The sequence below is a fragment of the Nicotiana tabacum genome, chromosome 17 (assembly GCF_000715075.1).
Source record: "Nicotiana tabacum cultivar K326 chromosome 17, ASM71507v2, whole genome shotgun sequence".
Taxonomy (NCBI): Eukaryota; Viridiplantae; Streptophyta; class Magnoliopsida; order Solanales; family Solanaceae; genus Nicotiana; species Nicotiana tabacum.
The window spans coordinates 89,594,245-89,622,036 of NC_134096.1; the positions used below are offsets into that span (position 1 = coordinate 89,594,245).

Sequence of the window (27,792 nt, forward strand, 5' to 3'; positions counted from 1 at the left end):
ATTGAATAAAGATGTATATGAAATATCCATATTTAAATATATTATTTAAATTAATTAAAAAATCTTTGCAAAATAATTGGAGTAATACAATCAAGGAAATTATTGTTGTAATAAAATGTTGGGCCCATGCTCAGCATAGGCCATCCCTACTCTAGTTGAACACATAAGCTTCTTGTATTGTTTAATAATACTAGTTATAGTGTACGTACGTTGCACGCGTGTATCACGTTAATCAATATAAAATATATACAAATTATTAAAAAATAGCAACAGAGGTAAAACTAAATGCAATATGTGTTTAAATGATAAAAAATGTATTAGTATATTAATATTAGGGGTGTACATGGACCGGGTTGGTTCGATTTTTGTTAAAACCAAACCAAACTATTTATATCCTTTTGTATTTGTAACACCCCAAATTTTTACTAATATTTATATTTTCGATTGAGCATCTTTATAATGAGAAAAAAAATTTACTTCGCACTTCCTAAACGTGAAATTTACAATACATGAATATTCCTTACTCTAGGTTGTGTTAATACTAACAAAGAAGTTACATGGTGTTGCTATGCGTAACACTTAATATTGTTTTGATGAATTATTATTAAATACATTATAATTAAGTTTTTTGGTTGCCATTCTTTTGTATTTATATAAGGATATTTAGTAGTTGGGCAGCCATTTATATTTCATATTTATCCTAAATTCTTAAAGACAACCTTGATTGACTTAGTCTTCCATAAACTCCCCATTTTCATTCTTTCAAGAAAAAGAAAAATACCCCTACCCTCTCTACTTCTTATCACCTGAAAACTTAATGAAAACTACCATAAATTTTCACTAAACCAACCAGCAAAATTCATTCTTGGTGAAGCTCAAGTTGCTCATCTCTTTTGTGGTAAGTTACTAAACCCGTTTTTACACTAGACAGCTATTAGTGTTTTCTTCATATCTTTTTGTATAAAGCTCTGTTTTAAGTGATATAAGACTTTCTGGAAAGATATTTCATAGATCTATAACTCTTATGAAGGAACCAAAATCTAGTTTGTCTTTTATTTACCCAGAAATAGGTGATGAAGTATAGGGAGGGTACTGCCCAGATTTTCTATTTTACAAACCCTCCCTGTACTACTGTTAGTAAGTTTAGCATAACCTTTTGTACAAAATTGATATGGGGGTTATGCAAAATGTTCTGAAACTCTAAGACACATATCTACAACTGTAAAGAAGACCACACAGTCTAGTTTGTCATTTTTCATCTTCAAATCTGAGTCACAACACGAGGCAGTGATACTGTCTATAATTTATGTTTCAAAAATTTTGGGTTGTTTACCAATATCATGTTTAGTTTAACATGTTAAATCACTGAACTTATATAGATATTTTATTATGTATTTAAGGTATATATATCCTTGTAAAAGCTAAGGGAAAGTATTTGAGGAAGTGGACGGATTTGGTTTGTCTAGGGCGTAGACGATTCGAACGTCCTCAAGTTGTGGTTGAACTATTTTGTGATAAAACACCAAGGTTTGTGTATAAACTTTGTACTCTTTTACTTGTTGGAATATTTTGAAATAACTTGATATTTTATTTTTTTTCTCTTCAATTAATAGTATTGTATTCGTGTTATATCAAGTATTGCAAGATATTTATTAAATCACCCACTCGTACGGATTGTTTGATCATTTTGCATTCTTGTTGAGACTTTGTCCTTCTTGTGGCAGTGACTTTGTCACTCGTCTTGGCATGCCTCTTGATTTGGATCTTTTGCCATCTTGACTTTGGATTTGTAGTTCATCTTAAATTATGGAACTTGTCCGTGTTAAGTACGAACTAGGAAGCCATTTTTAATATAGTTCTTGATTCTCTTGACTATTGGGTTTTGATTCTACTTTATTTTGGGCTTCGGTCCGTCTTGATATCTGATTTTGCTTAGTGTGATGGCATGACGTACATATTGGGCGAAAAATAAATATTTGACAAACTTTCTTGGATTGATAGTATACGCTTTCTCAACTCTTGAATCTTGAACATAGTTATTGATAATTGGAAATACTTCAAGGGTTGATATTTGATACTTTTGATATATTTGTTCACTTGTTTTAAATTATATTTCATTTGAGCTACCTATGACTAAAAATGAGAATTGGAGAAGTTAATGACTCTAAGCCCCCAAAGTTTATATGCCACTAAACTTTATGCTTAGCGATAGTTGTTTTCTATCGTAGGTAATGTACGGGATGGAATTTGAAGACGGCCTTATGAAGTAGTCTTTTTGGGAGCACTTATGGAGATCACATTTGCATATGCATCATGGTTTTGTATAGTTTTGGGACTTGTACATGATATATATGTCACACTTATGTATGTTATTTGGAGGCTTGGATATTAAGACCAAAATCTTGTAACTTGAATTTGGTAACTTATTTTATTGTTTTAAGGTGTGTTAATAACTCAAGTCTTGTAATATGTTAAATTTACACTTTGTCTTATATATATGTACAGAGGAGAAAACTAATTTTTCTTTTTATACCCGATAGTTTGAAATTTATGTACAATACAAACCTGCAGTGATGTCGAATGAAAGTATAATTTTGTTAGGAAGTTGCTTTAACGTGTTGATTATTCAAGAAGGGTTATATCACCTTATGTTAAAATTTTGACATTGTATTTTATTTTTAAAAAATAAAATAAAAATTATGAAGAGTATTTTCAAAAATAAAAATATTGCACTTTGGACCTCATTGCATGAGCCTATTTCCGCTACTAAATTATTCTGAATATTTTTTAATTAATATCTTCTTAATATTGTAAGTAGTAAATTAGATTTGTTTCGTAAGTAGCACCCTCCCAAAGGGGTTGCTACACAAAGAAATAGGTTTTGTCGGATATTTTTGGCTTTTTCGAATTTTTTTATTACATGAATAATATGTCTATCTTACTTTATTAAATTTTATAAGTAAATATATATTTGATAAAAACTAAAAAAAATGGACAAATATATGATCTATTAAAATATTCTTATGGGAGAATTTTCTTAGTAACTCATGATAGTTATATTTTTAGTTGTCTGACAATAAATTTTCGTAAATATACACTTACAAAGTTAATTAAATTTAATAATTAAATATAAATATCAATATGATACCTATATAATGATATGTTCTATTTAATTTTCAATTATCGAAATGCCACTTCAAATTCGAAAAAGATATAAGAATATAATAGATCCTGACATATGAATATGGAAAAATAAAAAGATTGACACATTTCAATAACATTTGATAAGAAAGTGATCATACAACATATTATTTAAAGTTAATAAAAATGGAGCACGTCATATTCTATATAATATTACATCTCATAATAGAATCCCAAATATTTATAGATATTTTTTAAAGAAAATTATATATAAAGTCTTAAAAGTATATATAAAAATTATATATTTATATCCCGTGTTTGGTTCGGATTTATTTTTACTCAATTCCAAACCAAGTTAAAACCAAACATCATCGGTTTTTTTAATCGATTTGGTTTGACCTTTCGATTTGGTGCGGTTCTTCGGTTCGATTTGTACACCCCTAATTGATATAATATATAGCTGAATTAAACATTTTCTGAATGACAATTAGTTGTAATTAGTTCTATAGTATTTATAGTTATAAATATTTTATTATATAAGATACAAATATGCTATGTTGTTGTATCTCATCTAGTATCTCTTTGTAAACTCTACGTTCATAATGTTGTTATACAAAAAAATATGTCTTCATTCAAAGTTAATCAAAATTATAGCCAAATGAACCTCTTCTTGTGTAAAAACGTTGCATGGATTCTTATTGATTTAAGTCTAAATTTTCTTCTTTGCACGTTCATCCAATACCAAATAAAAATCAATAATATCCTAAACTCACTTTGAATGCGCTCTGCTAATAACAATTTTGAAATTTCAACAGTTCACAATGTTGAGGTCAATTTTCAAAATTATCGGGGGGGGGGAAGGTGACAAATTTATAGTTATTTCAAGGGTTCCAAAAAAAAAATAGTTTAAGTTAAATTTAAAAAATTAACTGTAGTTGCAAATTCACATAGTATGATTGTAGCTTAATTTACTTCTAAATTAACACCATATTAGTTCAGACTTCTAAAAATTTAAAGTTAAGATTAAATTAAAACTCTTAAAAATTTAACAGGAAAAAGCGAACATACATTGCTAACGGATGTTCCATATTTTTAGGTAATCAATTATTGGCAATTTGGAGAAAAAAGTACTATTATATACCTTAGAGGCTAAGAATAAAAAATAAAAAAAAACTTTAACATTCACGTACTAAACTCCAAAAGGATATTTATAAAAACTAGTCAAATAAGGAAAAAAATTTAATAAGGTAAATTAATTGAATTTGAAGACATAAATATTAGGATATTCTTAAATAAAATTTTATTTGATTTTGAGGTCTTAAATATTAGAAAAATAATTAAATAACTATTTTATTTAGTGTGAAATTAACTTTTAAAGGGTAAAAAAGGCGAACGACATTTCGATATGGGTTTCGTGCTTTTAATATAGTATAGATATATATACATATAGATAAATTTAGGCTTGTATATTTTTTTATAAATAAATATGACATTAAATAATTATTTTGGGTGCTTAATTGAACATGAATTAATTACTTTATATGATTACATAAGAATACTTAAAACACATATTTAAATATTCTGCATTGAAATATAATTAGACGTTATTGTATTAAATAATTTTAATTTAATGTATGTGATTTTATGTCTCCATTTTTTAATAATTATAAATTAATTGAAGTCGCCATTGTTCTCATCTTGATTTTATACGTATTCCACAAAGGATGTATTGTCAATTAGTACAATTTACATAAGGTAAAATATTTTACATAAGGTAAAATATTATACTTAACAAAACTTTTGCCTAAAATATTTATAGAAATATAATTGGTTAATGTTTAAGAAAAAGGACTCCTATAGCTAAAAGGATTCCAAAGTGCTCATACGTTTCCTAATATGACTTTAGGAATTGAAAGTGTTCCATCCAAAGATTTTTACATGTTAATGAAACGTACAATTTTTTTTTACAGATATGTTGTATTACATGGCTCAAATAAGGAAGGATTTGGTACACAATCTTTAATTGATTTTGAAGTTCTAAATTTTAGGGAATGAATTAAATAACTATTTCTAAATATTAGAAAAATAATAAAATTATTATTTTGTCTGGTGTAAACTTAATTTTTAAGGGTAAAAAAGGCGAACGACATTTCGCTAAAGGCATTCGTGCTTTTAATATAGTATAAATACTAATATTTGGGCCATCCCTCCTCTAGTTGAACATATAAGCTTCTTGTATTGTTTAATAATATACTAAGATTTAATTTATAAAAATCCTTATTTTTATTATTCTGCTTCAAATAATAAATTTTGTTAATTAAATGAACATTCTTTTATGTAAGATTTTATTTTTATTATATATTTAATTATGAAAATATGGATAATACTGTTATGCTAGTCTTCGATTTTCGTTATACAAGGGGTGACAATGAAGCAAAATGGGTATTATATAGAGGAAACTTCATTTGTAGCCATCTCGGAAAAACTAATGGCAATAGGTAGCCACATAATAAACTATACGATTAATAGCCCAACACCAATTACAAGGGCTAGCCCAAAACCACAGCCACTCTTCCCCTTCAAATTTTGAACTTTTCAATTCCATAACCTACTTTAATCCATACCTTCCCCTTATTCTGCCACCTATAATTCCCCTTACAAATTATTACCCTTCAAACAATTATCTTTTATTTTTAATAGAAGCGAGTCCATAAATAATGAACTGAAGGATGTTTCAAGTTGTAACCACGAAGTTGCATGTCTTTTTTTTTTTTGCTTAATTAGTTAATGGGTTAAGCAGGCGTTATACACGGAGAAGGACCGTTTGTCTATTAATCCACAATTAAATTATTACATTTATTTCTCGGTGAGTGTTTAATATTTTAATTTTATTTATAGTCTTTACGTCAAGAGATCCAACAAACCCCACTTATGACTCATGAGTTCAAATTCATTTTCATTGGCCGATAAAACGATGACATAAAGTAGACTTAACAACATTTGATTACTGCTCCTTTTATAAATAATGAGTTTCCTTCTTTGAAGGAGTCTTCCCTCCTTGGTAAATTCCTTCAGGTGCAATTCTGCAAATCGCCCAAGTTTTATCTTTCTTCACTTTATTCATTTTCGATGCTCTCCAGTTTCGCTCACCTTTAGGTACCCAAATGTGTTGTACAGGGGAGGAAGAAAGGAATGCCACGATACTAATGGAGTTTGAATTTTTTATCTCAATCGTAAAAAATAAAAATACACCAAGTAAGCTAGCGTTCAACCCGACCTAACAAGTAGTTGGGGCATAGAAAGGCCTAGAATTTGGAAGAGAACTGTGGTAAAGAAGACTTGGGCTTCTGAGTATCTGATTACACATTATTTAACTCATATATACTTAAAAATATATACCATATCAGTGTATTTTAGCCCATTGATCTAATTTTTCAAGTGTCACTATACAAAATATATACTAAATAAACTTTTACTATACAATTTATATACAATAGACTGTTACTATACAAAATAGACTGTCACTATACAAAATATATATTAAATAGACTGTCACTATGCAAAATATATACAAAATAGACTGTCACTATGCGAAATATATACAAAATAGACTGTCACTATACAAAATAGACTGTCACTATACAAAAAATATACAAAATAGATTGTCACTATACGAAAATATACTAAATAGACTGTCACTATACGAAAATATACTAAATAGACTGTCACTATACAAAAATATACTAAATAGACTGTCACTATACAAAAATATACTAAATAAACTGCCACTATACAATTTATATAGAACAGACTGCCACTATACAATTTATATACAATAGACTATCACTATACAAAAAATATACAAAATAGACATTTCGCGCTATTAGATGTAATATGTTTGGGTCGGAGGGCTATTTCGTGTCAATGAGAAAAAACATGAGCTATTAAAATTTTGAGGGGCTATAGAGGATAGTTTTCTCTATTATATACCGCCAAGTCATATTACACGAGTGGAGATGACAACAAGTAGTCACTATTAAATATGTTGTTTAAAATATATTTATAGTTTACAATTTATTTAAAGATTAGCCAATTCGAACAAATTTCAAGACACAACGTTCTGAATTTTGAACCTCTCCATAAATTCAGATCTTATGTCCTGAATTTTAAATTAGTAGTTCACAAATTTAGAACATTTAGTATTGAATTTTAAATTAGCAGTTCAAAAAATTCAGGATATTTAGTCTCGATTTTCAAATTAGCAACTTAAAAATTTAGGACATTAAATCTTGAATTTCTAATTAGCAACTCAAAAATCCAGGATATAGACTTTAGGATACTTAGTCATGAAATTTGGATGAATTGGATAATTTTTAATTATATTGTAAGTTGTTGATATATTTTTAAATGACTAATCTTTAAATATATTATAAATAATGAATATATTTTTATAGGAATTTTTTCCTTCCTATACAATATTTGAAACTTATTTATCAAAATTATTCTAGTTTTGTATATTACCCACCCTAAACAAGGATTACTTATAAATTATATACAACCATAATTAATGCCTTAAATTAGGGGATTCAATTACACTTTTTTTTTTCTCCTCTCCTCTTTCCTTATTTTTCTGCCTCAATTATGGGAGATGAATTGTTCTTACCCAAATTTTTGTGATATACTCAAATAACGTTCAAAACTTTTTGATTCTCATCGTTTTCTCCATTATAGATTCCCCTCTTTTTAATAAGTATATTCACTTATTTTCCCTCCTCATTATTTTGTTCTTTTCTTTTCTGTTTTTTCATTTGTTTTCTCCCAACAAGAAGCTTGTTCTTGTGCTATACATCGTTAGCACTCCGTCCTTGCATTTTATTCTTGCTTTCTCAATTATATTATTTTTTCTATGAAAAGGAATTAAATGTATTATGTTTGAATGATGCATGTAAAATTCAAAAGAATGACAAAGTTAATTAATTGTATTGCATATAATTCTTTCTTATTTTTTGGTATTTTTTTTATCCATTAGTTACACAATATTTAGTTATTCAAAAACATCATCGTGCGAGAAGGTTATTTTCATTTTATTCTACCACTTATTAATGAAATAAATAAAAAAAATCATGCGATAAACGATATTTTAAGTGACAACAACACCATACCAATTTGTATGGTACAACATACAAATAAAAAATAAAAATCGTACAACTTTGATACATCTACAATAACATATAAACTAAAAAGAGTATTTTATATAACTAATTATATACTATAAAACTTATTTATAATTTATCTACAACTTTCATACATTATTTTACCCAGTTAAATATAACTACAACATCATACAACTTAAATACAATTTTCATACAAATTTTAGACAATATGTCTTTTGTATGTATTTTGTATATGATTTGCATATATTTTGTATGTGGTGTGTTCTTCTTCTTTTTTGAAATTCCAATCAAAACTTTATCTCTTAAAATAATTCTAATACATATCAACAATTTTATGTAAAAAGATAGTATATATAATTTAAATACAAATTTCATACAACAATTCATATATTACACAACTATTTTTCAACTCCCATAGAATATTTAAATAAAAATATATATAATTACAACAGAATATAACTTAAATATAATTTACATACAACTTTAATATAATTTCATAAGTATATAGTTTTAATCTGCAATTCAGCCAAAATCAAGTCAAATCTTCGCCAAACACCCTCAAAATGGAGATACAAACCCCACATTATATTCTCAATTATTTGCAACAACAACCAATCCAAACAAACAATAATTTTTGAAAATCCAAATTCGAATTCAAAGCTTTGAACTTTTTAATGGGTGTCAATGGTGGAGAATCAAAACAACTTCAAAATTTATTGATTGACAATTTCAATTTGAACAACAATTGTAAAACATGATAAAAAATTGCTAAGTTAAAACTCTATATTAAATCAATTAATTTTTTTTGATGAATACCCTGGAAAAAGAGAGATAAAAAGCATAGAAAAAATGAAGGAAGAAAAATTGGGGAAATAATACTAATATAAAGCGATACTCATTAATACTAATTTATATATAATTGATAAATTGTATATGCCCATGTAATTAAGTTAAAACTTGTAATAAAGTTTATAGGTACTATATGATGTAAAAATCCCATTTTTAAATAGGCTCCAAATTATTTATCTCTCCAATTCTTTTTGGCCTAAATCACAACTTTAGAGGAGAAAGATAGTCCAAAGCTGAAGAGAGAGTCCTAAATCCCAATTCCAAAACTTTAGATCTCTTTTTGGCTAACTATCAGGTAGGTCTCTTCTTCTACCTTTCTTTTTGGATAATTTACGTGTAGCGTACTGATTTCTACAATAGGATCTTGTGGTTTTGAAGTGGTTGTATGCTGTCGATTTATTATGATTTGTTTGCTTTGAAATGCATCTGTTCTACATTATCAGAAACAAGAATTCTGTTTTCTATTCTTATTATTTTTTTTTATGTTAAACGGGATTGTTTTCTAATGTTAAAGGGGTTAGCCTTGCCTGGATTAAGGCGGTGCCTTGAATTGTCCGACTTTCAAAAGAGATACTGTAGAGGGGAAATTCTCTACTGTCGCTTGTTATAGTTTAGGGGACCAGCAATGGGTGTAAATTAATTGAAATGACAAACAATAAAGACAAGTAAATAAGAGGAAGAGCAAGTGCATGATTTTCTTAGAACTCCATATCCATGATCGTACAAGGCTTCCTTTGAATAGCTTAGGATCAAATTAATTCTAGAAAGCTAAGTATAAAGAGAATGTCAGAAAATACAAAAGTGCAATGATAAAGTCTGGTTGTCTTGTGAGAGTGAATACTTCGTAACTGATTGTCCCTCGTTCATTCGAGAGCCATCCTACTTATAGGACCTTGGTCTCTTGGACTCCAAATCCAATCGGAGCCTCCATTGAGGAGAAGTGGGTTGCTAATTGAGGAGTCGGCGGGACACTCAACCTAATCCCCATGACTCGATCAGAGTCTGGCGGTTATTGGCCTAAATTGAATCGTAAGATAAAAAAGGCCCTTTTTCTCAATTTTCTCAATTATTTGATAATTATTAATACCAATTTTAGTATTTGGATTACTGTTGGTATCGATCTTAACCCTGACCTCAATATCTTCTTTTTTGTCTAAGAGAAAAATGGATAATTTTCCAATCAAAATATTTTCTAATTACTAACTATGAGCCTTAGGGCTCGTTTGGTACGAGGGATAAGGGACTATTAATCTCGGGATTAAATTTGAAATGAGTTTATCCCATGTTTGATTGGGATAAAATCGTGGTATAACTAATCTCGGGATTGTAGTGTTATTTTTATCCTTATGAGAGGGTGAGATAACAATCCCGAGGATAACTAATCTCGAGATAACTTGTTTCCGATCAACGACCCCTTAGGTCCTTTCTAGAAGGATATATCTTGAGTGCATGTACTTAAAAATAGTAATTTTTTTAATGTAGCTTATTTGTATCTTCACCCCCGCAACAGAAAACTCATCATCTGTGTTGTTATTACAACACTGATTCTGCTTGCAAGGTCCACAGTGATCATCCGAGGAAATATAATTTTCCTCATTTAGAACCCTTAGGTATTTTTATCATATACCTCTGTATTTTCCTCACTGTCATTCATGAGGGTTGCAGAATATGATGGAGAACTATTATCTTCCTTCTGCCTGGATTTTATAAAATCCACAAAATCTTTATACATTGGATGGTCTGTATTAAAACCAGATGTATTTGCAATATTTGAAGCTATTAGCTTCTGGTTTCCCATCTGGACAAGAATATTATCTCTGCCTGCATTTGTTCTTCCTCTTCCCCTTCTATTAGAAGAGGGGTTAAAATTGGGTCTCATCCTGTCAAAGATGAACAAATGGTTGTTAACTCAGAAATTCTCTAGTAAGAAAATCAGGGAGACTATTATCAGACCCTTTTTTTATAAATTATTTCAAAATCAAATGGAGCTAATAAAGCTTGCCATCTTGCAAATATCTGTTTAGAAACATCATACTTACATTATTATTATTATTATTATTATTATTATTATTATTATTATTATTATTAATAATAATAATAATAATAATAATAATTGTATTCCAGGGTGTTGTTAGCAAAATCACCCGTGTAACATTCAATGTATTTGTACTGCATGCAGTAAAGCTTGTATCTTTTCTGGCCATAAGGAAGTCGGAACATAGTCGTTGAACTCTAAAGACCATCTCTAGATTATTACCAAGACATCATCACAAAGCAGGTTTTAGAGAATCTTCTTGTTTTGTGTTTCAATTCGTAATATGGAAATGCTTGATCCTGATTTAAAAAAAGTAATAATGTAGAAATGCTTGATCTGGCTCACTCTTAGATAGCTGTTCGCTGTAAAAAGTTCTTGGTTTGCTCAAGTTGCTATGGCGGAGGTGGCTGGCAACACATCGGTAAACACTTGTTTTTCTCATTTCCGAGAAAGTTTCATGTTTTAGTTGGTGCACATTTTCATATCCTTCATTGTGTTGCCTTACATATGTGAATTTAGGGCAATGCGAATAATGGGCAGAAATTTTTCTTGGATTTGGGATCCTTTGTTGGCGATTTGAATATTGATGATGAAACTGCCAGGTGTGGTTTCATTTCCTGGCCTCATTTTGCTAATTTTGCTATAACGCTTGTTTGTTTTTCATTCTTGATCCTCTATATATGAAGAAATTTAGGACCTTTCTCTTCTTTCTTTCCAGCGCTGATATATCCCTTGAGGGGCTTGAGGAAGAGTTACAGGAATGTAAAACTGATGATGTAAGGATATCGTATTTATTTCACTTCACTCATAGTAACAGCTGAATATATTTCTATTAAAGATCGATATTTGTTACAATTTGATCCAGTTTTATCCCCTCTGAGGGACACTAATGATGGGTCTAAATTTGGCTTATTTGAATACAAAGGTTGTTGCAAACATACTTTCTAAAGGTACAACGTTGCGGGAATACGCTAAAGGCGTTGAACACAATTTGCGGCAAGTTGAATTGGATTCTATCCAGGTTTACTAATACATTAGCATTGTTCTGTCTGTATTGATAACTTGGGATTTCGAGTTGTTCCAGCTTTGATATTTAGGTATATCATGCATTTTTCTTTCTGAATCTTTATTTATTTTCTAATTTTAGAAAGAGAGGTAAGATATTTTCGTTCAACTTAGTACCCAGTGAGTGCTAATAACAAAAGTATTCACAAATACAAAGGCTTCCTTGTTTAACTGTGTAGTTTAATCAATAAAATCTAGTCACTTCTCTAGGTTATTTACAGTGCACACCCCAAAGACAAAAAGTATATGCAGTTGGATCTGAACTGAGATGTCACAACTTTACTCTGTTTGACTTGAAGCATCTCCTATTTCTTTCTTTTCACATCACTCAAATAAATCAGAAAGGAATTGAATACCAAAGCTTTCTGTTACTCTTCTGCACACTCCAACTGCATAGCACCTCCTTCACATTACCATGAGTTGGCCAAGGATGTTGAATAGATTCAGAAACATGCTGCATATCTTCCATGCCAGTGGACAATGTAGAAATAAATGGCAGCCACTGTCCTGTTACTTTGACGGCAATAGAATCTATTGCATGGCACAAAACATCTTTTTAATAAATTTTCTTGTGTTAGGCATGCATCATTTCACTGCATCCATTCAAAGCGTACAACTCTAGGTGGTACTTTGTTCTGTATCCTGATTTCACAGAGCATATGCCTCTTCTACCGTGTAACCAAAACAGAGAACTATTTCTGTCTCTCAACCATTCCTTTTCTTCGTAATTACTAAGCTGATTCAATAGACTGCTTAGTTTCCACTCATAGCGGTTCCTCCTTAATGTCCGTGCACTACAGCTTAGAGTTTTCTGTATATCCTTAGTCAAAGTTATATTTCTTTTCAGAAACCGACGCAATAAATCTAGTTGTCACAACACAAAATCATGTGAGACCTAATGAACTCGGGTTATAATGATGATCGATTATTTCATACTCATGTGCTAGTTTTCTTTAAGTGCCTTGTAAACTTGGTTATAATGACATTATTATGATATGTGCTCTTTCGTCAAATTAATAGGATTACATAAAGGAAAGTGATAATCTAGTCTCACTTCATGATCAAATTCGTGATTGCGACATCATTCTTACCCAAATGGAGACTCTTCTCAGTGGATTTCAGGTACTTTCCGTCAATATCATGTTAAAGTGGGTGACAATTTTTGCCAGTGTCACTTTTAGTAATATTTTCTATAATATCATTCATGTTCACGTGCTGGGATGACTTCGGTTTTATTTTGAGACAAAATCTCTAACAGGATTTCTTTGTCTCTGACTTCACTCACCAAACAAAGAAGAAAACGGAAGAAATTAAAGGAAAACGACATAACATCTTAAAGGTCTAGTTGCCTATATCTTTTGTCATTAAACTTGATATTCACTGTTTTATCTGCCAGGGAGAGATAGGTTCTATAAGTTCAGATATCAAAATTCTCCAAGAGAAGTCTATGGATATGGGACTGAGGCTGAAGAATCGCAAGGTATTATTGTTATAGGATGGACCTTCTTTTACTGTTTACAGTCTAGGCTTGAGCTTCCTTTATTTGGTTAAATGTAAGTTACATCTGTAGATAATGCTACCTTCTGATTCAGAAGCAATGTTCATACTGACAACTGTTATTGAAATGTATTTTAATGTTCATATGTGAAGAAATTATCAGTATAAAATATAAATGAATAAAAAGTGTGTACTAACTGTGTTTCATGTGTGAAGAAGTTATTATCTGGTCTGAACGTGTGGTATTGACCATTTCGTTTATCTAATAGATTTCTGGCTGCTCTACTTTTTACATTTATTTTCTGTAAAAGACCTCATGAGTAATGGTCATGGATGGTTGTGCTCCTTTTCTAACACAGACGACATGGAAAAAGAGGAACATAAACGTATTTGAAGGAGCTGAAATCTCCTATGTAGAAATCATCAGAGGAATATTTTTATTTTGATACATTTCCAGAGCATATGTAATATTCCAACAGGTGTGGATTATTGAATACTCTTTATGGAGAATCACATTTCTTTGTAGGCTTCGCTACTTACTGTATACATCTTGTATGTTGGTCTTTACCAAACAATAGAAATGCTGTTTTGCAAGTTGCATCAGTAGTTGCACTTTTGTTTCTCCTTATTCTGCTTGCAGAGTAAAAGCTACAGTATTTACGTGCTACAGTAGTAATGCCAGAGTAAAGAAATCATCCTAAGTTAGTCCTTGGTTTTAATGTCCTTTTAGCTGTTAGGGATGGCAATGTCTGTCTAAATTTTTTTTTCATAAGTTCTGTCTATATATATTTTCTCAAAAGGCATCAACACCCCTAAGGAAACAGAAAAACCTCTTGGTTGATCATCCTTATATAGATCAATCGAATTCTCATATCTTCTAGTACTTTTTGGCAATGATCATTACCACCTGGAGGTGCCTAATTTAAGGACAATGAATAGATGAAAGCATAAATTCTTGCTGTTGCTGTTGTCGTCTTCGTAGGCATTGTTACTGTTAGTGTTTGGATCATCGCATGTGTCCTTCGTATATTTTGTTGAATACCATTCCCTATTTTATTGTTGTCTATTTTATTGCATGAACTTCTGAAATACTCTAAAATTAGCTGTTCACAGTTATGTTGACAATAATTTACTGCGAATTTCAATTTAATTTCAGCCTTAAGAATAGAACCATCCTTTTGTTAGCTTTTTGGTGCAGACTTTCTTTTGTAAAAGATATGGATGATATCATTGATCTGATCAGTGCCTTGCATTGTTTTAAAGCTTCTTCAGCACAGCTGTAGCGCAGTTGGTAGTTTTAATAAAATGTTTTAAACTTACTTATCAAAAAAGTATTTCAATTTAATCTCTCAGAAACTTCACTTCTTCCTTATATTTCTTCATGATATACCTCTTCTTAGACTTATTAGATGGATGCTAGTGCAAATTAGTCATGCAGTGGTGTCCAGTATACTTGATATGACAACCGTATTTGAGTCCTAGTGTTGAGCTAGGAAGATACTTTCTGATGTTTGTAGTGTACTTGCTAAATGGTTATGTTATTTTGCAGGTGGCAGAGTCAAAGCTAGCAAAGTTTGTCGAGGATATTATTGTTCCTCCAAGGATGATAGACATAATTGTTGATGGAGAGGTACTTTTGGTTCTTTAGTTTGTTCGTCATAATATTTATTCTTACATTGTATCCAATAGTGAGTCAATGATGTGACATGTTGGGGCAACAGACTGTGTAGTAGCTTGGTTTATTCTTTTTTTTTTCTTTCTCAAAGTGATTATTATATCTAACTTTTTATGGTTTATAGCTAATGAATTTATCGAGTTACAATAGAAAACTCTTCTTCTCTGTTGTAGACTGTTAATACTGGACTTTGCTTCTCCCTTCTTTTCATCATTTCCCTCCTGGCATACGAATCTTACAATAAAACACTCTCCTTTTTCGGTAGTTGACTGTTAACACTGGACAGACTTTCTCCTTCTCCCTTCTTTTGCTATTTTCCCCCCTCATTTCATTTTTGGTCTTGGCTCTGCTGGTACTACATTTGATAATGGGGCTTTATTTGGAAAGCTTCTTCTAGTTATTCAAAAGCTCTTCTGAACCAGGGCAATTATTATGCATTATCTCTTTTTCATTCTCTTACCAAGCATTGACCTCTCCCTATTGGATAGCATGTAGACATCATTCTGTCAGATGTTTAATTTTCAAATATTTCATATTTAAATGCCTTGTTCACTCATGGCTTCTAACCTGCCATGCAACACTGATGTTTATAGGTTAATGAGGAATACATGAGGACCCTTGAAATTTTGAGTAAAAAGCTGAAGTATTCGGATGCAGATCTCATGGTTAAAACATCAAAAGCTCTGAAAGATGTTCAGCCTGAACTAGAAAGACTTAGGCAGAAAGCGGTCTCCAAGGTATGTATATGCCGAATAGTCTAAGCATGTTTAGGTTTGACTTTTACCATTTGATTGGAGCATTTGAGCTCAAACACAAACCTTGTAGATAGCTTAACCAACACATGAATGTCTGTGGTATTGCTCAATGCAGTGCTTGAACACTCTTGTGATTTCATTATCCTGACTTTTGTCTGTGGAAACCATCTCAAGCGGATTTTGAGATGGTTTGGGATGCAATAGTGATTCCTGTTATTCGACAATATTCCTAAATTCGACGATGTTATTTAAGTTGGGATGAGACAGATGAATTGGGATGCCAACCTAGCACATCATTTGGAATAAGCAGGCTATGTCCAGTCGTGTTAGAAACAATACAATTTGAGATGAAACAATGAAATTGGGATGCAAACCTAGCATCTGTTCCAACCTACATATGCATTAACACTGCCTTTCACTGCTGAATGAGTAACCCCCAGTTTAATTCTAAGACTTCTTACATGTATCAAGATTTGAGACATTTTTCCATCATATTCTGAATTTTGTATCAGCCTTAGCTGCAGTGTTTTGGATAGCATGCGGCGACAAATAGTGACGAGGGCCCGCTTCACTGAGGCGAGAGGCGCGTAGCGAAGCGCTTGCCTTTTTGATGTGAAGCGACAATCTATACAAAAACATAAAATATTATATATATATATATATAAAACTAAAAACTCAATAACAATAATATATTAATAAATATATCAATTCAAAAATTTAAAACTCATTAGATAGTCATAGTAGATTCATAAACTAAAGTCTAAAAGTCTAAAACAAGCAACATCTATTCTTCTTCAAGATTTTCAAATTCTAGAACTTCAAGAATGTAAGTATTATATTGGCTATCATCTTCTTCATCCTCGGAGTCTTCATCAATTAGAGACCGGCTTGAACTTGCTACTCCCTTTCCCTTGTAATTTGAACTTGAAGAACTTCCTCTGAGACCATAGATATTCTCCTCAACTCCAGCCGCCATAGAAACAGTACCCCAATCACGATCATCTCCTACATACACTTGTTCATCTTTATGATTTTGGGAGGGCTCCAGTTAACCATTCATTTGCCTCGTCAATGTTATCCAACAAAATTGGATCAATGGTATCGCAAGCTTCATAACGTCGCCTCAATGTTCTATTGTATTTAATATACACTAGATCATTGAAACGCGATAGCTCAAGCCTATTCCTTTTCGGGGACCAACTTCTCAAGGCATTGATGGTATCCAACCTACACCTCTGAATCCAAAGTGTCTTCTCTAGTATTCTTGTAAAATAATCCCGGGTTCAGAAGATGGTCTGCTGCATGCAAAGGTCGATGGAGTTGATCCGACCACCTGCTATCAATAATCTCAAAAACTTTCCCATATTTCCTAACATCTCCCTCAAATGACGCTTCAATAGTCTCTTCGGCTCTATCCATAGCTTCATAAAGATAGCCCATTGGTGGTTTTCTCTCCCCATCCACCATACGAAGCACCCTAATCAAAGGACCACCAACTTTAAGAGCCCGAACGACGTCATTCCAGAATGATGGAGAAATAAGAACTTTCGCAGTTTCTTTCCCCGCAGCTTCCTTTGCATATCTATTATCTTTCCATTCATTTGAAAGAACTAGCTTTCTCAAGTTTTTCTTTTGCAAGTAAAAACTATGCAAAGTCAAGAAAGCCGTTGCAAATCTAGTCTTGGCCGGCCTCACCAAATTTCTTTCATTTGTGAATTTCCTCATCAAATTCAACAACAACGGCCTCTGACTGATGTAAGAATATATCTTGACGGCCTTAGTGAAAACTGTAAAAGTAACAATAACAATTTTATAGTTAATACTTAATTAGGACATAAGTATAAATAAAGTTAAAGCTTTAAAGATAACTATATTAAAGTTACCTGAAGCATATGGGTTTTCCTTGAATATGTCACCAAACATCAAGTTGATATAATGGGCAGCACATGGAGTCCAATAAATGTGTGGATACATAGCTTCCATCATCTTACCCGCACTAATATTCTCACTAGCATTATCTGTAACAACTTGTACAACATTTTCCTTTCCAATTTTATCAATAGTCTTTCTAAACAAGCTGTACATTTTGCTTCCATCCGTAGAAGAGTTGCTAGCATCGTAAGATTCAAGAAAAACACTCCCTCTTGGAGAGTTCACCAACACATTTATGATCATTTTTTCATTCCGTGCGGTCCATTTATCCATCATAATGGAACATCCAAACTTGTTCCATTCCACTTTATGCTCCTCAATAATTTTATCTATCTTCTTCACCTCTTTTTTAAGATACTCTAACTTCATGATAGCTAGGAGGCTTCATTCCTGGGCCATATTGTCCTACGGCCTCAATGAATTTATCAAAAGTTTTGTAGTTAACACAATTGAAAGGAAGCCCTGCACCGTACATCCATGCTGCAAAGGCACTTACGGCGCGATCCCTCAAAATCTTCTTGGCTTCTAAACCTGAACCAGAATCACCTTTTCCCTTTTCTTGATGTTTTGCCGAGAAATAAAGATTGAGAAGACCTTTCACCGTACGCGCCGTAGATGGCCCATTAGAACTATTTGAAGATTTCTTTTGAGTTTGGAGGGGGGGGGGGGGGTCCCATTTCATCATCTTCATCAATTAGATTCACCGATGCTTCATAATTCATTTGAGTTGTTGTCACATTTTTCTTCTCAACAAATGCTTTTACTTCCTTCCTAACCTCGGGCGGACAAAGAGGATATTGTACTACATTTTTAAATCCACCTATCAAATGTTTGTGACGAGTTATTCCACCATGATATGTTTTTTCACAAAACACACATTTAATTGCGGATCTTGATGAGCCTTGTATAGCATAATTAGTATCAGATGACGCCATTTCAATGCTGTTTTATAGAAAAAAATTATCAAGTCAATAGGCAATTAATTCTACTCTATAAGACTATTAGGTCTATAACTGAAAAAACAGAGCCTAAAAAAAGACTCTACTGCCTCCGCTCTGCCTCTGCTGCTTGCTCGAAACAGAGCCAAAAAAATAAGAGAAGAAGAAAGAGGAAGGGAAGAAAGAAAGAAAGAGCCTCTGCTGCTTGCTCAAAAAAGAAAAAACAGAGCACAAAAACAGACTCTGTTTCTGTTGTTCTCGACAAAAAACATTGCAAAAAAATAGAAAGAAGAAGAGAAGAAAAAAAGAAGAAGAAGGAGAAAGAAGAAAGAAGAAAGAAGAAAGAAGAAGAAAGAAAGGAAACTCGAAGAAGAAGAGAAGCATACCTGGGCTTTCAGATGGCAGAAACTTGATGAAGAAGACGATGACACTTGGCAGAAACTTGAAGCTTTCAGATGAAGAAGATGGCTGGGCTGGTCGAAATCTCCTTGGCTGCTCTGTTGTTCGAAGGTTGAAGAAGAAAGAAACTTCTGAGAGCTCAATCCCTAATCGCGACCCTTTTCTTTAGTCTTTGCCTTTTTTTTTTTTTTTTTTTTTTTAATAAAAAAAGCGACGCTACAGTATCGCCTCTCGCTACACAGGCAAAGACGAGTGCTTTCTGTAAATCGCAACGCAACAGAGCAAAATGGCGACACAGCCTCGCATCGCTACTCGCTATTAGCGACGTAGCGTTCGCTATTTACAACACTGCTTAGCTGCGTGTAATTTTCGTTGCTGCCCTCTGTTTATGTGAACCTCCTTGTCTGGCTTAGTCTCTCAAGCACGTTTCTCCACATTTCCTAACTGTTACACCTGCTGCATTTTAGTCATGTCTCATCTAATCCACTTTCCCGTTCCTATCTAGGTGTTTGATTTCATGGTTCAGAAGCTATACGCTTTAAGGAAACCCAAAACTAATATTCAGATCCTTCAGCAGAGTGTCCTTCTAAAATATAAGTGAGTTGCGTCTTCTTCTGGTTTCTATCATATACTGTATCGCTCATTACTCTCTTCCTGACTACTGAAAACTAGCTAATTTGTTTGTTCACAACACATTTGCTTCTCTACAATTTACTTGAATGACTGCATCCAAGAAGAACCCTCGATATAAATTTTTGTGTTAAACATAACATAGATAGCAGCATTTTTCGTGCTCCCGACTGCAGTTCTGTTTTGTTTAGCTACTATTTCCTTGTCAGCTGTCAGGACATTGGAGAATCTCCGAACAAATTTACTTTAACCTAACAATGACATCAAAATTTTGGCACTTGAGAAACTTCTTTCGTTTTTTTAGCCGTTTCTTTGGAAAAGAAATTGTAGAAAAAGTATGTGCAAAAAGAAGACATGGTTAAAGAGTTGTGGTTTTGTGAGTACTGAAAATCTATAAGTGTTTTGTGTGTGGAAGAAGAATTCTTTAAGGGAAGGTGCTTCATTGTTATTCTTCACAGATAATTTCTTTGGAAGAACTTGAAAAAGCTGTTTGGGAAAAAACTTAAACAAACAGGTTCTTTTTTAAAAACAAAGCAGGTTCTTCAAAAACTTAGAAAAAATCTAAAATCTATGTACAAACGAAAGCCAAACTTATGGCTATCTTGGAGTTTTGGGGGTAATACCTTTTATTGTTATTGTGTTCCACCTAAATGATTTCAAGCTTAAGAGGTCCCTAACTTAAAATTTTGATTATCATCAGCCTCAAAGCTTCTTTCCAATTTCCTTTTCACCTTTGAATTTCCTGGATTTAAAGTTATCTTTGCAATTACTTTCACAGGTATATCCTTTCCTTTCTCAAGGAGCATGGCAAGGAGGTGTATCTTGAGGTTCGAGCTGCATACACTGACACAATGAACAAGGTTAAGTTTTACATTATTAATTCACTTTGGATAATTTTGCCAGCTTAGATGATTGATGAAACAAAAGTAAATGCTTTTGATTTCCTAGATGTCTAACTCATGAGATCAATGTGGTAGCTCTTGACTTGCAAGTTCAGAAAGAGATTTAATATCCTTAAGGTCCATGAGTGCTTAAATTGACTGTTCCTTTGGCGCCCATCCTTGAAGTTGAAGACATTAAGTGGGCGTTTGGACATAAGAATTGTAAAATTCCAAAATAGGGGGAAAATTTTTTCAAGTGAAAATGGTATTTGAAATTTAGAGTTGTGTTTGGACATGAATATAATTTTGGGTTGTTTTTGAAGTTTTGTGAGTGAAAATTTTGAAAAACAGTTTTTTGGAGTTTTTCAAATTTTCGAAAATTTCCAAAATGCATCTTGAAGTGAAAATTGGAAATTTTACGAACAAACGCTGATTTCGGATAAACGTGATTTTTTTTGGAAAAAAAGGAAAATTTTCTTATGTCCAAACGGGCTCTAAATGTTTGTTTATGAGTTGTAATTGTTTCTCCATGGTGTAAGGAAGTGGGTACAACACCTGATGTCTCTTGAGAGTTGCCTAATATATTGTTATATTTAAAATTGGAGCTTCCCTTTCATCCTCTAAGCTCTAGAGAATGTTATCAATCATAGTTATCAGTTATCACATCTACAAGTGATAAGCGACATAATATGCTTTTTGGTTAACAAGAGATTGTGTTCTTTCATGAATACTAAAGCGAAAATTTGTATCACAGGTTCTGAGTGCACAGTTCCGCGCTTATATTCAAGCTTTAGAAAAGCTTCAGTTAGATATAGCAACATCTAATGATCTGATAGGTGTCGAGACCAGAAGCACAGGTCTTTTCTTGAGGGGAAGAGAACCATTGAAGAACAGGTCTGCAGTTTTTGCTCTTGGAGAAAGGATAAACATTCTCAAGGTCTTCATCTTCTTTCTTAGAGCCTTGATCTTATGACCAAAAAGATTTTGCCACTTTAGAATTCTGCGGAGTGCTGGGATTGTGAATCTTGTGCATTATTGAATGTTAGTGTGCTTTAGCTTGTTCAGGTTTAAAGGTATCTGCAACTTTCACTCTGATAGAATTACTTTTTAGTTTGAATATAACTTTGATTTAGTGCGTTTAGAGGATGGACTGCCTGATAGTGGAGTGAATATATTTGTCTACTGACTAATTCATCAATGATAGCTTCAGACGCGTATGGTCTTAGCTCCTTTTATATAGCGGATACGTAATGGAAATGATGTGAAGCTCGTGTAAGTGAAGGAACCTATCTAATGACTGCTGAAAATCATATATTCTATGCTGCTTTGGTTCTCGGGCTTTTTAATTCTGTAGAATGTCATCTTTTATTTATTTATTTTGCTTATAAAAAAAAATAATCATACTTTAAGTATTAGCTTTTCTTGTTAGGGAGGAAGTTCTCTTTGAAATGTTCTATGAAGACCAGGGAAAATTAAGCTCCAAGAACCATATGAGTTGCATCTAGGTTCATTACTTGGTACAATTCTATACAAAGTTCGTCTTTTGTAGAGAATCATGTTTTGGTGTAAATTCTCTACTTTTTGGTATACTTCTTGTATACGGGAGTTTTTTCTCCCTTTTGATTAATACAATTTACCTTATCAAAAAAATTCTATACAAAGTTTTGCCCGGGTTAAACCTGTTTAGATTAAGATCATCCAAAACCTGCATCTCTGATCCATTTTGAATCTATTGGTCCAAGTTTCAAGGCGATTGAATATATGCAACATATTACTAGAAGAACTTGCTCTATCTTCCATAAACACCTGGTGATATGTGGAAACAAATAAAGTATCCTTCAGTACCACACTATAATCAAAAGGTACAAAGCCTGAGCTACCAGATTTCAATAGATTAGCCATGGAGCCATTCTAAAAAAGGAAAAAAATTAGCACTATTTGGTGAAATAGGTTCTTTTAGTACTAGCCATGGAGCCATCTGCTAGAGGTTGTGAACAATCCAAATAATCCCATTATACCAAGGCTTTTTGGGTGTTGCACAAAGGCCGCTACTTATGTTCAGCTAGCACTAAAAAGATAACTGCAAGTAAAACTGGTAGAATTATCTATTCCAAGAATCAACTATGTACATATTCAGTTTTCTATTAACTCTTGATTTGGTCTGGTCCACCCCATTGGTAGGAGATAAGAAAGTGTTGTAGTATTGTTCATGATGATTAGATGAAATATTGACGGTTTATACTTTCCACTTCAGGAGATTGATGAGCCTCCATTAATTCCACATATCGCTGAAGCCAGCTCAAAAAAATATCCGTATGAGGTCCTTTTCAGGAGTTTGCACAAGCTGCTCATGGATACTACTTCTTCGGAGTACTCTACGATATTCTCTATTTGAATTCCAAGTTTCTGATTTGTAATTCACTTTGAAACAGTATACCTTTCCTACTGATAAAAGAGTGGTAGCTTTCCTTTTAAATATGTATTAACTTGCTTTTTTGTTTTATTTGATTAGGTACCTTTTCTGTGATGATTTCTTTGGAGAGCAGACCATGTTTTATGATATATTTGCTGGTACGGGAGGTAGTGAGTTAGATTAAACATTTCCTTGTCATGCACCTTGCTGCAGAAAATATCAGTTGTGCTTCTTAGAGTATTATCTGTAAAATAAAACTCAGATTTCAAAAGTATCTTCTCAACTCCAGATTAGCCTGTTTAGCAGAAGTTGTATATGCAGTTCTTCGGATTATCAATTATATCTCATGTTACCTTTAATCTGTTACATTAAGTTGAGATCTTTCAAACACCTTTAGTACATACTGAAATTTGCACTTGCTAACTTGATAGGAATAATGCAAATTCTTGGATTTTCAACGAGATTAATGATAAACATTTGTATGATATCAGGCCCATTTTCAGTAATTGATGAGCATTTCGGTACATTCCTTCTCAATAGTTTTGATGCAATTGGCTTAATGCTCATGATTCGCATCATACACCAGCACCAGGTATATTCCTAAGCTTCTAGTCTGGTATTACTTTTCAGAATAAATGCAGCTAGTATTAAAATCCTATAATGCTTCAGAAGAATTGAAATCATCAAAAGGGGAAATTTGTGTCTGGTGAAGTTCCAAGATTCTCTTGATCATTGTGTTTTGAAGTCCTTTGGAAGAAAAACAAACAACTGTTCTGTCATTGTGAGCCAATTGGATAGTGCAATGTACTCAAGCTTAAATCACCAGGTGTCTGTCTATCTTCAATAATTGGCACCAGAATCTAACACCTACTGGCTTTTCACTGTAAAGTTGTCCTTACTACAAACAAATTAACATTACTGAATAATCATTTAAAAGCTTATCACGGAAATATGTGGGCTTAAGTTCGAAAATTGGTTTTCTCATATGATAACCAAACAATGACTGTTACTGATGAAATTGATTTATCAGAGATACTAATTGCATGCGGTGAAATAATCCATTATATAGAGGCCCTTACTTTTTGAACTTCCTTTCCTACGTTTTAAAATGCATTTAATGATAGCAGAAATCCTACTTGTGTGTTTTTAATGGATTTGCTTAGTAGGAATCGTTCTAAGCGTGTATTGTATATTCCTCTTTCTGGAAATTTTTCTATCTTTAAATAGACAGTGGAAGCAGAGATATCTACTTTCTGAATCGTACAATGTGAATTCTCCAAAATCTTTAATTGGGTATTTCAAATATAATTCGCGATGGGCTATAGATTGGACCTTTTGATGACCAATCTTTCACACTTTAGCAATAAGCACCAATTTTACCTCAGTCCTCTTCTATTACATTTTTATGTTTCTTTTTTTTTTCTTTTTGATAAAAAGCAAATGAAATGTGTCAGATATTCTTTTTTACATTTTTCCGTTTAATTTAAAGCTTATAGAAATATTTGTCTCATTAGAAAATTCATTGAGGAATCATTTGCTTAATGCACGTATATGATGGTCGTATAGCATGCCAAATCGCGTTTATGAACTTGACAGCAAATGTGGGTCCTTTTTGGCTCTTAATTATTGCTGGAATCTTTTCTTATCAAAGGACTGCTTTTATTTTCCAGCTTGTAATGTCCAGACGCCGAATTCCATGCCTGGATTCATACTTAGACAAGGTATGTATCATCTAATTCACTTTACCACCTAAGTCACCAGCATCAATGGCAATTGCACATGCATGTGGGATACTTGTGTCTAAACGAACTTAAAGGATTTGGCAGTTAATTTCATCAGATACTTATTTTTCACCTATTGCCTTCTGTTGGGGTGATGTTTGTCCTTGTGTTATTTCCCATTTGTTATTACTGTGATGTGGAAAAAGAACAATTGCACAAGCATAGCTGGGACATGCAGGATTTCATGTGCTGAAAGTATATAATATATTGAATTTGGGGTATAAAGTCTCATCTTGGGACTCATGGTGTTTGGCAGGACTACATAGCATCAGTAAAAAGAGAAAATTAAACAGCTTACTAATAGAATATGGTCAGGTGGACCATTTTAAAACGAGGAAGAAGGAATTAGGATTCATAATTCTAGAAAGGTTAAAAAAGGTGAATATAAATGTACCACAACTCCTTATGGTCTTTTAGAAAGTTTAACATGATGTTGGGACCAAAAGAACATTAAAGATAAAATGTTTTCTCCTAGTTATCTTGCCTTTACAATGGACTGCTTTCAACTTGTTTCTTAATGAATCTGGGCAGGTCAATATTGCTTTATGGCCACGTTTCAAGATGGTCTTTGACTTGCACCTCAACAGCCTGCGAAATGCCAATATCAGGACTCTCTGGGAAGATGATGTTCACCCACATTATGTCATAAGGCGCTATGCTGAGTTTACTGCCTCCCTTATTCACCTTAATGTAGAATATGGAGATGGGCAGGTTGGAGAACATGAAGGTCCACTTTTTACTTCATGGTTTACTTGCACCAAATTTTCTTTCATGCTGGCTGCTAATTTTTGTAGCTTGAACTGAATCTGGAGAGACTCAGAATGACTGTTGATGACTTGCTTGTCAAGCTAGCACAAATGTTCGCTAAACAAAAGCAGCAAACTGTATTCCTTATAAACAACTATGACATGATAATATCGGTTCTGAAGGTACGAAGTTACTATATTTTCCTTTTCTTTGATCAACAGGACATGAGTCATGAAAAGTTGAATAAATTTATATGGGTAATGCTCATGTATTAGTTTGATAAATTTCCAATGAAAAGAAAGATGAATTGTAAAGGAAAATGGGGGTCTATCAGACCATTTCCCTGGCCTCCTTGTCTGTCAAATGAAAAGAGATATCAAAGTCATGATTCCTGTTCTTATTACATTGCAAATCTGGATAGTGGCATGTCAGTGGCAGTAATTCCTTTACTCTGAAATTTTGCAAACCATCAAATTGTAAGTGTAACAGTATTGATTAATTCCTATCTGAACATTTGATACCATTGTTAGCAGATTTTACATAATTTGGAAGTCTAATTTATACTATTATTTACTGCTAAAGACTTAAAACACCAAGCAATCTTTCATTTGCTTTCAGGAAGCTGGTCCAGATGGTGGGAAGATCCAGCAGCACTTTGAAGAGCTTCTAAAGAATAACACATCCATATTCGTGGTGAGCACACACTTCAATTCTTGCAATCCAAGAATGTTTGAATTAATTGTAGTTATATATCTCTGATGATGATATCAGTTGAGCTTAAAGAAAGAAGTGATGATTCATATCGCCGACCCCAACTTTGTTTGGGAATGAGGCGCAGTATATTTCTCTGACAAAAATGAACCCCACTTCTATTATTGCTTTGACTATCAGTTAGGTGCCAAAGTAGACTTAGTGATCTGTTGAAAATAAATTCCATTATGTCCTTCCAGAAAACATCAGCTTTGAAATAGATTGAACCAGTAACACAGTTCATCTATATTTGTTGTTGGATACTTGATTTACCGAGAAAATATTTGGTCTTGATTGCAATCACGAATAGTGGATACCTTTTCCTAGATGAGTTTTCTTATTACAGATGGCATAAGTAGGATTTCTAATTAACGTTAAGAGCAACATATGTAGGGGATTTGTTGAACAATTTTCATGTCAAGCCTGTTTTACCTGATTCTACAATCGATATTCGAGCATTTTACAATCATAAACTTCAGTTGAAGGGTTTGTTCTTATGTTTGATTTTATTGCAGGAAGAATTGCTTTTGGAGCATTTTAGCGATCTTATCAAGTTTGTAAAGACGAGAGGGTGTAAGTGTTAACAATATGCATATCAATTTATCTCCAACGTTCTCAGATGCCCTGAATATTATCTTATTGCAGCTGAGGATCCAAGTATTGGCACTGAAAGGCCTATAACTATTGCTGAAGTCGAACCGATTGTAAAGGACTTTGCAAGCAGATGGAAAGCTGCAATTGAACTTATGCACAATGATGTCATTACTTCTTTCAGCAATTTCCTGTGTGGAATGGACATTCTAAGAGCTGCATTAACTCAACTTCTTCTTTATTATACGAGGCTTTCAGATTGTATAAAGAGGATAAATAGTGGGTCTACCTTGAACAAAGATCTTGTTTCAATTTCATCGATAATGTATGAGATCAGAAAATACTCAAGGACTTTCTAGGACATTTTTCTATTTTCGTGTTCGTTTTACAGTCTCTTTTGCCTTTTTTCTTGTTCTTTTTAGAGTCTCTTGAATCTCTGTATTTGCGTGTAAAGAGTTTCAGTTGACCATTGCATTGTTATTAAACTGACATTTTGTAAGATCTTGTGTGTTTCAATGACATCTTCTAAATATATGTAA

The 27,792-nt window shown here is 32.6% G+C and overlaps 1 protein-coding gene and 1 long non-coding RNA gene across 9 annotated transcripts; both read left to right on the forward strand.

Annotated features, from left to right (window-relative positions):
• The first annotated feature begins 707 nt into the window (after window positions 1-707).
• Window positions 708-2,480, forward strand: LOC107826692 (uncharacterized). The gene is made up of 3 exons (XR_001657335.2): window positions 708-898; window positions 1,401-1,527; window positions 2,229-2,480. It is a non-coding gene; the product is annotated as an uncharacterized LOC107826692 (long non-coding RNA).
• Window positions 2,481-9,323: 6,843 nt separating this feature from the next.
• Window positions 9,324-27,792, forward strand: LOC107826697 (vacuolar protein sorting-associated protein 52 A-like). 8 transcript variants are annotated; one of them, XM_016653725.2, is made up of 22 exons: window positions 9,324-9,459; window positions 11,344-11,442; window positions 11,551-11,620; window positions 11,719-11,801; window positions 11,918-11,975; window positions 12,125-12,220; window positions 13,285-13,386; window positions 13,661-13,744; window positions 15,311-15,391; window positions 16,030-16,173; window positions 19,966-20,057; window positions 20,869-20,950; window positions 21,726-21,908; window positions 23,226-23,341; window positions 23,484-23,551; window positions 23,876-23,976; window positions 25,055-25,105; window positions 25,697-25,876; window positions 25,960-26,094; window positions 26,531-26,605; window positions 27,178-27,235; window positions 27,308-27,792. In XM_016653725.2, the coding sequence occupies exons 3-22, from the start codon at window positions 11,594-11,596 to the stop codon at window positions 27,610-27,612; spliced, it is 2,121 nt and encodes a 706-aa protein (XP_016509211.1). In that variant the 5' UTR covers window positions 9,324-9,459; window positions 11,344-11,442; window positions 11,551-11,593; the 3' UTR covers window positions 27,613-27,792. The 8 variants fall into 8 exon arrangements, 7 of the variants coding, with proteins under 7 accessions (XP_016509211.1, XP_075090685.1, XP_075090686.1 ...); XM_075234584.1 differs by having other exon boundaries at window positions 23,484-23,542; XM_075234585.1 differs by having other exon boundaries at window positions 9,325-9,459; window positions 11,555-11,620; window positions 23,484-23,542.